General features: G+C 40.3%; 1 protein-coding gene across 1 annotated transcript; it reads left to right on the top strand.

The window, feature by feature from the left end:
- Positions 1 to 313: 313 nt before the first annotated feature.
- LOC102104992 (uncharacterized) lies at positions 314 to 7,526 on the top strand. The gene is made up of 5 exons (XM_005518834.3): positions 314 to 491; positions 3,138 to 3,233; positions 5,064 to 5,168; positions 5,580 to 5,675; positions 7,231 to 7,526. The coding sequence occupies exons 1-5, from the start codon at positions 314 to 316 to the stop codon at positions 7,338 to 7,340; spliced, it is 585 nt and encodes a 194-aa protein (XP_005518891.1). The 3' UTR covers positions 7,341 to 7,526.
- Positions 7,527 to 10,513: the final 2,987 nt, after the last annotated feature.

Raw genomic sequence — 10,513 nt, 5'->3', positions numbered from 1 at the left:
CTCCTTTCAGGGAGTTGTAGAGGGTGAGAAGGTCACCCCTGAGCCTCCTCTCCTCGGCAGCCCGGGCCTGCGGGCGCACGGTGACCCGCTGGGGTGGCGGCCGCTCGGGGGGGCTCCCACCCCCGGCACGGCACGGGGGGCGGCGGGGCCGGCGCTCAGCAGGAGAAGGAGGAGGAGGAGGAGGAGGAGGAGGAGGAGGAGGAGTGGGAACGGACTGAGAGGGTAAAAGCGAGGGGAGCGTGAAGGAGCGGGGTTGAGACGGGGCGAGCGGAGCGGGACGAGCTGCCCGAGCCCGGGGCTGCCCTGCCGGGCCATGGCGCGGCGGGACGGCGGCGGGACGGCGCTGCGGCTGCTGCTGTGGCTGTGGCTGTGCGCGCTGTGCCCCGGCCCGGCCGCCGCCTGCAGCCCGCGCTGCCGGCACGGCGGGCTCTGCCTCGCCGACGGCACCTGCCTCTGCTCCAAGGGCTACGAGGGCGAGCGCTGCCAGCACGGTAACGGGGGCGGGGGGCGCCGGCAGCGATGGGCCCAGCGCTGCGCTCGCTCTCCCTCAGGCCGGCCCTCCCGCGAGCAGTCCCTCCGGGAAGGTCTGAGGAGCTCGGGTGTGGATCTGGTGTGAGAGGCGGGTGGTGAGGGGCCGGGGAGGACCTAAAGAATACGAGGTGGAAGAAGAGAGTTAAGACAGTCTTTGGTAAGGTGAGGCAGTGATAGCAAACTGATGGAACACAGCCAAGAGCCAGCGTGAAGCCCTCGCGTTAGTAAGCGGACCGCGCTGTCGGAAATGGCTGTGGGTCCAGAGAGAGCCTTTTGCCTCTGCTGGGTAAGAGGCCACTCGCTGGACAGGCTTTGGTGTTTTATTCCTCCTACCGATTTAACTGCATGCTTAAATACTTCCCTGGAAGTATTTAGAATTCACAAAATCAGTCAGGTTGGAAGGGACCAGAAGGTCATCGCTGCCCAGGCAGGGCCATCCCTAGAGCGCAGTGCACAGGACTGCTTCCAGATGGTTCTTGAATGCTTTTAGAGTCATGACAGCATTCTAAGCCACAGAGTCATTTAACTAGTATCTCTAGATGCAATTAGTCAGGACTAATCAAATGAGTATGGAATTCTTTTTATTTAGGATACGTTGTGATTGTAAAAGTACTGTCGTTTACTTCCTGGATGTTACCTGACACACAGGGTCATTTGTACATCCCATTTCCATGGCAGGAGCCGTAAAGCTAGGGTGGAGTCTGTTCCTGTTGGTTGCCATGGAGAGACAAAGTATTTTTGAAAATACCACCTAATATGCAAAAGCAAACATCATGAAGAAGAGTTGTAGCTTAAACCCTGTTCAGTGTATCACGTTAGATTACTAATTTACTAATTTTCTTGTTTAAAAGTTTAACTGTAGAGCTTGTGGCTATTAAATGCTAAAGAATCACTCAGTATCAGGAGTTCCTTCGCTTTACATGTTGCCCTATGTGAAGAGGTGGTAAAATTGTACAACATTTGTTCTAATTTTCAGTGTCCTTCATTTAAAATGGGATTTTTTTTTTTTAACTCTGAAATGAGATGCTGAAAATTTTATTCAGCACTGTAATCATTCAAGGAGTGCTGTTTCATTTTAAGGCTGAGGCTAGCAGGTGGTGACAAGTGATGTACAGCTAATGTGCTGTGTAGTGGAGATTAAAAGTTACGCTGTATGAACTGTTCCAAAAACTGTTGGTTCCTAGACATTTTGGGGTTTAAGGGAAAGGTGAAATATTGGTGGAGAGGCAGATCAATTCTTGAACTAGAGAAGTGAAGTGTCTGGAATTATTAAGAAAACCACTGAATCCTTGTGCTCATAAGGTCATCAATGTGGGGGCAAAAAAAAAAAAAAGAAGCTTCTTCGAGAAAGCCAAACTGAAAATTGTGTGAAATAACAGAGAAACAGAATTTTTCTTAAATTGGGAGCTCTTGTATGGCACTTCCAAAGAAATGAGAGCATCTGGTAAAACTTAAGGAGAGCTGAGCACTGGCTGTTTTTTTCATACATCTCTGTCCTTTCTTTGCCTGATAATTCTCATTCTGCAGGTACTAATGTGAAAAGTCCTCTAGTCCTCTATTCTGCGACTGGGTTTCTTAAGAGTGCAATAAGTATATGAGGACAAAATCAGAATGGTGTTACTTGTTCATCTTTTTCATACTTTTCACCCATCCAGTCAAAGAATAAGTAGAGAGCTCATCTCACACCAGCAGCTAACTCAGATGAGACTCCCAGGAACAGATGAGTTTCTAAAACCTGTGTGTGAATAAATGAATGTTTTCTCAGACTGCAGGGCTAATTCAGAGATGATTATGACTAGCAAAGAATGTATGTGATAGGTAATTTATTTACAATCTTACAGGATTTATCCAGGATTTTGCAAAATAAAGATTTTTATTTGTACCTTATCAAACCTGTCCAAGCTGTCAGCAATGAAAAAGTTGCAGGATTTGTGATGATCATAGATGCTTTTCTCCCAACACATGATTAGAGTTATGAGAAAAGTTACATTTATCTTGGATACTTGCTAAACAAACAGCATACATTTCAGAAAGGTTTCTGAAAAGCCAGCTGAAGCAAAAAAAGGGAATAAAAGAGCACGGGTGAGAAAGAAATCCTGACTTCCTTCTGGAGACATTTTAGAGAAGAGATATAAGGAACAGAGCATATAGTTTTTCTGAAGAGGAATGAAGGAATCCAGTAAAAAGTCTGATATTTCATCTTAAGAATCGCATGATACCTCTCAAGTTGCAACATCTTTTTATTGAATCATTCTTATCACCTATTTTCTTACCTGTTATTTCTCCATTTCAGTTATCAAAAGCTTTTTTGGCAGTCCAGCTGTGTTCCTTTTTTTATATGGGTCTTTCTTCTGCCTGTTCTGTCCAGGCTCAAATCATTCTTTAGTTTTAAGTGCTTAAAAGCTTAGTATGGTGGAGCACTTCCTATGCAGGGAAATGATTTCACCTTATCAGCAATGTAAGATGACATGGCAGATATAGCTTAGAAAATATGAAGACAAAATGATGGAAAAATAATAATGTGCAGATTTCTTATGTAATTAAGTAGTAACTTAAGTAAGATTCACCAGTGTTTATTCAACCTTTCTTTGTTGTCTATCTTACAGCTACATGTTATCCAAAATGCAAAAATGGGGGAGAGTGCCTCCGACCTGGAAAATGCAGATGTCCACCTGGCTATGGGGGTAGATACTGTCATAAAGGTAAGAGCCAAGGAAGTGGTAGCTTGGAAAGACAAGGAGTTTGAAAACAGATTAGATTAATTTAGGATGCCTCAAGTTCTGGATCTAAGGCACTTTGAAGTAATGACCTTAATTCTGTAACTCTCTGACATTACTATCAAGACATGCATGGCCTAGAGCATCTGCATGCTTGCAGGAGGTTGGGTTGGAGTACATGTGCTGAAATGTGTTGTGAGAATCTGAGAGAGTTTTTTGCCTTGAAAAAGACATTTTTAATGTCCTATGTAAATATTCCATTTAGCTTTATAACAGATTCTTTCTAAATAATTTATTGAGATGGCTTGTATAGATACATATTTCTGCATTAAGTATTTGAAAATTTTATGTAGTATTTTATGTAGTATCTGCAACATTGAGGGCCAGTCATTGAGGATATGTTTGGCAATTGTTGCGAGTTAATGGGAAATGACAGAGAAGGAGTAGTGAAGACCAATTTTTATGGTTTTGTGAAGCCTATTGAACATATGCATGTATTGGAAAAGGCAGTCCAAGAAAACACTGTTGTACATGTACAAACTTGTGGTGTGAGGCAATGTGCTATTATAGAATCTCACAAAATCACAGACTGCGTGAGGTTGGAAGGGACCTCTGGAGGTCATGATTTCCAAGCTCCCTGCTCAAGCAGGGCTACCTAGAGCTAGCTGCTGAAGGACATGCCTTCATGACTTTTGAATATCTCCAAAGACAGAGACTCCCAGAGCAATCTGTACCAGCATTTGGTTACCCTCACTGTGAAGACCTGCTGATGATTTTCCTTAATGCCTGGAAATGGTTTCCAGATTCAGCTCTTGTATTACCTCACTGGGAGCTGAGGTGAGGCAGACCAGCCTGTAGTTCTCTGGGGCCTTCTTGCCCTTTTAGAAGTCTAGAGTAATACTTGCTTTCATCCAGTCCTCATGCACTTCTCTCTGTCATCATGATGGATCAAATACAATCAGTATTAAATACATTAACTTACATTGTGTGACAAAGTAATATGCAGAAAAACACTGAAGAGCTTTTCTGGCTGTGCTGGATTTGACTTGCATGTCCTTGCACATTCAGTATTTGTGCCAAAAATCTGTTAGCTGAAATTGTGCTCAGTACTTGTGGTTGAACAAGAGATTTGGATATTTTATCTACAAATTATCAAGCAGACATCCCAGCTGTTCATCTTTTTAGTGAAGGATAGTTGTTTCTCTCCAATACAGTGAAGGTACTATATAATATACATTCATACTTGTGACAGGAAGCACTTAATTGTACAGAACAGTATTGTGCTCTCCACCGTTGATACCAATCGTATGTCTAGCATAAATAACACTTCATTAACGAGGCCTTCAGGGCTTTGATGTGTAGAACAATTCCAAAATGAGGAGGCTAACTCAAGTATTTGGCCTTTGGGAAGGTACTGCTTAACTTGACTATAGTCATACATATATATATATATATATATGACTATATGACAATTGTCATTTGTCAAAGTAATATCCTCTTCTCTTCTTCCTCTTGTTACATGTAGGTCCTGTCAGGGAAGGAAATAATGTGAATCCTTAACCATGTGTTATTGGCTTACCAGCTGTGATTTGGCAAGTCTGATATGAATATGCATGTTAGTAGTTCTTGTGGTGTAGCTGGTGAACAGTGGTGTTACTGGTGAGAAGCAGAGCAGTGCCTTGCTCTGAACAGTTGAAATTTTAGTTTGTGCAGATGTGATAAAACAAGTAGTTGATGCCAGACGAGCTGTTTAAAGACAATTTTTTGAAGTCCTGTGCTGCTTCTGAAATGCCCAGTGTATTCTGTTTTCCACAGTAAGCTGCGAAGGAGGCTGTCAGAATGGTGGGGAATGTGTCTCTGTCAATGGAGTTGTGAAGTGCCTGTGTGCTTCTGGCTGGACAGGATCAAGATGCCAGGAAGGTGCGTGTCTACGTTTGTGCAAATATTTATATTAATTCTAAAACTGCAGTAACAAAATAATTTTCAGTGTATTAGGGATTAATAAGTATGGAAATGTCATTGCATTACTACAGAAATGAGTGACCTACATTATAGGTACTTACACAGATAAAATAGTGTGAAAATATTTTGCATTAAGGTGTACAACTTTTCACATTTAAACCAAGATTCATAACACTGTACCTATTTTTTTTTTTTTTCAATTTCTATAGTCTTAGAAATGCTTTTGGAGTTATACCAGTTGAGTATCTGGTCTAGAAGAAAATGTGTTTTGCCATTTTGACTTGTATCATCCTGAATCTTTCATTCTGTCAGGATTCTTTTACATCAGTTTTATAAATCCTGCTGACTTACCCATTCTTTTTCTTGCAGCAATTTGTCCTCAAGGTTGTCGCAATAATGGAGCTTGTGTGGCTCCTGGGATTTGTAGCTGTCCAGCTGGATGGGTCGGTAGAGCATGTCACTTAGGTAAATGACTTCTGACATTTTTCATTTATTCTTTCCTCTGCTTGTTTGATTTACCAATCAAAGTGTTCAAATCTTCAGGGCCTAACAAAGCTTCCAGGGAAAGTATCTTTGAATAGTAACTGAGAGCTGTTTCTACATACTGGGGCTCTTACAAGTAGGGACTAGATGGCTGTTCATTTTGGTCAGAAACAGAACTTTGCCACTTTGAAAGAGATTCAGATTTTGGTTGTCACCAAGTTAATTACTTGGTGTGTTTTGTTCATATTTCTGAAACATTGTTTGTAAACTGAGACCCCAATATAAGGAGCTGAAAATTACAGAAGTACTATTGCTACTGGTGTGGGTTAGAAGCTTCATTAAATTTTATAGACATGTAAAATTGAAACTTGCTTCTCACTTTGGTTGAGAGAACCAATTCCATGTGCTCTTAGAACTCTGAAAGCTGTCTGTAATTAGGATTAGTACTGACACTCTTGCTAAATGACCACTTCCATTTTCACAAACTTTGCTTCACAAAAGCAGGTGATTATAAAGTCTAATCTATACTTCCTGGGCATTGTATGCTTATAACAGCTCTGCCCTGATGCTAAAGGCAATAATCCTGAGACTACAAAAGGAAAGGTTGGTTTTTTTTGTTTGCTCTGTGAGACTGAAAAAACCCTTATACAAACATTGGTTTTGAACTGGATATTGTAGGTGCAGGGTCTCTGGATTAAGTCCTCTGCATCTGATATTTTTGCATGGCTGTGGGCATGGCTGTGACACTAAATCAGCTAGTGTTAATTCTTCTACAATACATATGGTCAAGCAAGCTAACAAGTAACATTTTGATATTCCCATTGACCATCAAAATGCTTTTCCTTTATATTCATCAGTGTACTGAGATAGTGATATTAAAAGCCAAGTTGTGGGAGTTGCAGAGAACTTACAGAATGCTTAACTCCCTGCAGCCACAGTAGTGGCAGAGGTGTTCAGGTTCTTAATGTCAAAATAATCACTGTTCCCAAACTAACTAGATGTGCATCAAGTTTGACTTCTTTTGGTGTACATGCTCATAAACAAATTGCAGCCCCTGACTTGTCAGCTGAACTGGTGTGTAGCAGGGGACAGCTGAAGCTGTGCCCACTCATCTCTCCTCTGCTCTCATGGGGGAAGAGGAGGGCAAAGTGTAAGATACTGCTAGGATGTGACTGTTTCCTCATGGGTGTGGATCCAAGCACTGACTTGAATAAGTTTCAGCAGGAATTTTTATTGTTCTCTCACTTTTATGGGGGCATCCATCTCAAAAAAAGCCAGTGCCTTAAAGAACAGAAATTATAGTATTTTAAAAGGGAAATGGAGCATGAATAAGACTAGACATAGTGTGCCTGTATTCCAGCGAAGGCCACAATGCCATAAATTGAGAGACATTGCTTTTCAGTTCTTCCATTATGCTTTTATTTATATTGTCTCAGTGCAATCACCAGGGAACAATTGTGCTACTGCAGTGAGACAAAAAGAAAAATGATCCTGTGTTGTGCTGAAGACATGCTGTGTATCTGGTGTCTCATTTCAGCTGTATGTAAACTGCCCTGCCAGAATGGAGGGAAATGCATCGCTCCAAACGTGTGTAGATGTCGACTGCCATACTCTGGGCCGCAGTGTACAAAGAAAAGGAAGGAATGAAGCAGCTTCAGCCAAGACAAGCTGCACTTTTTTTCATGTAACTATACAGAGAGGAAGACTGCAGCAGTGGGTGACCTTAAAATAAACATGGTAACTTGATTTCAGACAGCTTTTTGTTGTCACTATATTAAGTACATACTTTTCTATATGAAAGAAAGGTATTGCTGATTGTAGGAAAGTTCTTAAAATGCCCAACTGTGTGCAGTGTATGACACGTTTTCTTCTTTTCTTCATAAGCAATATGCCTTGATACAGATGACCTTGAAATAAAATTTTCTTCAAATCAAGTACTTCAGAATAGATCTGTGCTCTTCTTTTTGATTTTTCCTGTCCTTTGACTAGACTTACTGTTTTCTATAATTACATTTTTAAAAAGCACATGAAACAAAAAGCCCTCAATTCAGATCATCAGAACTGAATGTTAGTTCAAATATAATTTGCCTTATTTGAGATTAAACAGTTGTGAGAGGAAACTTGCAGAGCTTGCATCTTTCTGGAACATTACCAAACTGCAAAGCATCTTATTTAAATCATGGTTATCACTTTATGCCTGCTTCCTGTCCCTCCCCTTCCAATCTGATTTGTATCTCAATCAGCTAAACAGTATTTCAAAAAAACCCCAACAACTAACACTCCCCCACCAATACTTGTTCAGACAATTCTGCTGTTGCTTTCTAAAAGCTTAATATCCATGCTGATACTCTGAGAACTTATCTTAACTACTTCTACAGTCATATTATCTTGTCATCTCTCAACTTCCTATAATTTCTTGTCCTTATCCAAGTGAGACAGGGAAATGCATTTTTCTTCTGGAGCCATTGATAATTCTATGCTATTCAAGACTGTGTTGTTACAGGAGCAATATAATAGGAGGCTGCAGACTAGCAGTGAGGAAAAGCTGTGCCTGTCACAAATCACATGTGTGGGGGATGTTGACACTTGTCTTCTGGAGATGTGCCTGTTCAGCTTCATTTAGGTTTTGCAGCTTTTGAATGGGCTGCAGAATGTCTAATGCAGAATACTGAGTCTCCTATGTTCGCTGTTCCTTGTCTCATTTGTGCTGTTTCTTGAATGGTACTGTTGAGGAAGGTTTTGCCAAAACATGCAAACTGAATCAGTTAACTTTACAAATGATGCTCAGATCTATTTTTATTTTTTTGAGAGATTGATTTTCATTGTCTTCTAAATGAAACTGGAATTCTAATTTATTTTTTTTGTGGGAGAATTTTAGCTATGCATTACTTTAGTCCATTTGTTGGAACAACATTTTAACTGTGTTTAACTATCAGAACATGTATCCTTCATGGGCAGTGACTCATATGGACCTGTTTCTCCTGGGATTAGAAGCCACTGAGCAAAGAGGCAAAGGTAATGGGGTCTTCTCAGTTACCAGTCTTCCCTACAAGAGTGCCCAAGCATGCAGAGGGCAATTGAAAGGCAATGGCTTAGTTCCTGAGACTCCTGTTTACTGTTATGAACAATTGCTGTGTGGCATTGTTGTTCTCCTGCAATTGCTTTGAAGGCTCTTGCCTTTGGCTCAGAGGAAACCTGCTGCAGAGACGTTGTGAAGGATTTCCTGCAGGGACAGGGCACAACATAAGAGGAATGCACATTTTTTGTGCTGCTTTTGCTGGGATACACTGGCTATTCCACACCTGCTGGTGAAAATGTGATTCTCATGTGCAGAACATGATTTAATCAATGGTTCTGAAGTTTTGTAATGATGATGATGATGATGATGATGATGATGTAATTCTGTGTCACAGTCCATTACATCATGCCATAATTTAGAAATTCAGGAGTTAGGTTGAATATCTAATGTGACATACTGTTTGCAGGAGAATGAATGAGAAAAAAAAATTACTTGCACTAGACCCAGAATTTAGAATAAATAATCAGTACTATGTAAATACAAAGAGGCACAATATCTCAGTATTATTACCAAAAAGACTGACTTCTACTAATAAAGACAAAAGTGACAGTAATAGTGGCTAGAAGCTGGAAGAGATAGTGGCATTGTCAGGAGCAAGAGAGCAGAAGCAGTCATTGAGAGACCTGTAATTGGTGCTTCTGAACAGGGCAAAACAAATGCTAATTTAGTTTCCTGTTTAGAAATGATTGAAGTAAGCAGTAATTTGATGCCACACAGAATGCAATGGCATATTTCAGAAATACTGCTTGAAAGCAGCACCATCTACTGGCTACAGTGTTCTTTGTAGGTTTTTTTTTTGGTTTTGTTTTAATTTTAAGAAATATTTCTTCTTATCATTCAATTAAACTTGAAGTGAATTTAAAAGTGATTCTTCTAGTTAGTTAGAGCCAAACAATCCTAGAATGTATGAATGACAGTCTGTGTCCCCAGATTATTATTTCCACAGTTAAACATACTAAAAAGACTAAAAGAGCTGTCAGTAATTCTTGTCTTTTGTTTGTTTTCTGCTCGCTGGAGGATTGAACATACTTGTTACAGCATGTACTTTTTGGAGATAGCTATGTCTTCCTGTAGGGAGATAAGTCATGCATGCAGCTCAAAGGCTGAGAAAAGCAACACGGAACATGCTAGCTCCCTTATTTGTTAGGGCTAACTGTAACACCTTATACAGATACACTGGTTTTCACTTAAACAACTGTAAAAATTTTAGGGGTATTGCAGTGGTTGCATTTTGATACTGTCTTTCTAGAGTTTGCATGGAAAGGTGAGGTGTTTCTTCTTTTTGGTGTATTTACATGCACATTTTTATTTGCTTTCTCTTCTGCTTTAAGTGCTTCTGGCAAGAATGTATTTACTTGGTTTAGCTATAAAATATCATTTACTAGCTAAACTGTGGGCAGAAGTTGGGTAAAATGACCTGATACTAGCATGTGGCACCTTTAAATGACAGAAACTGCATAAACAACTTCAGTTATTCGCAAAACTTTCTAACCGCTAAATTTGGGTTGGTATATGTTCCTCAGTGTTATGTTTCGAGAATTTAAATTTTCAGTTTTTCTGTTTGGACAAATAATGGAGTAGGTGTAGCCAATTTGTAAATTAGCTTCAGTTGTTATAGCTATTTACTTAAGGGCTTCTGCTGATATTTCTTCGTGAGTTTGCTTTTGATAAATGGAAACATTAACTTGCTTTCTCTTCTCAGCTATGAATATATATAATTAACTTTTGTAAAAAGAAAGAC

This window comes from Pseudopodoces humilis, chromosome 1, assembly GCF_049639895.1.
Source record: "Pseudopodoces humilis isolate 2021_Gansu_Grassland_sample_001 chromosome 1, ASM4963989v1, whole genome shotgun sequence".
Classification (NCBI taxonomy): domain Eukaryota; kingdom Metazoa; phylum Chordata; class Aves; order Passeriformes; family Paridae; genus Pseudopodoces; species Pseudopodoces humilis.
The sequence above is the reverse complement of the archived record's forward strand: the minus strand, read 5'-3'. Positions and strand labels throughout refer to the sequence as shown.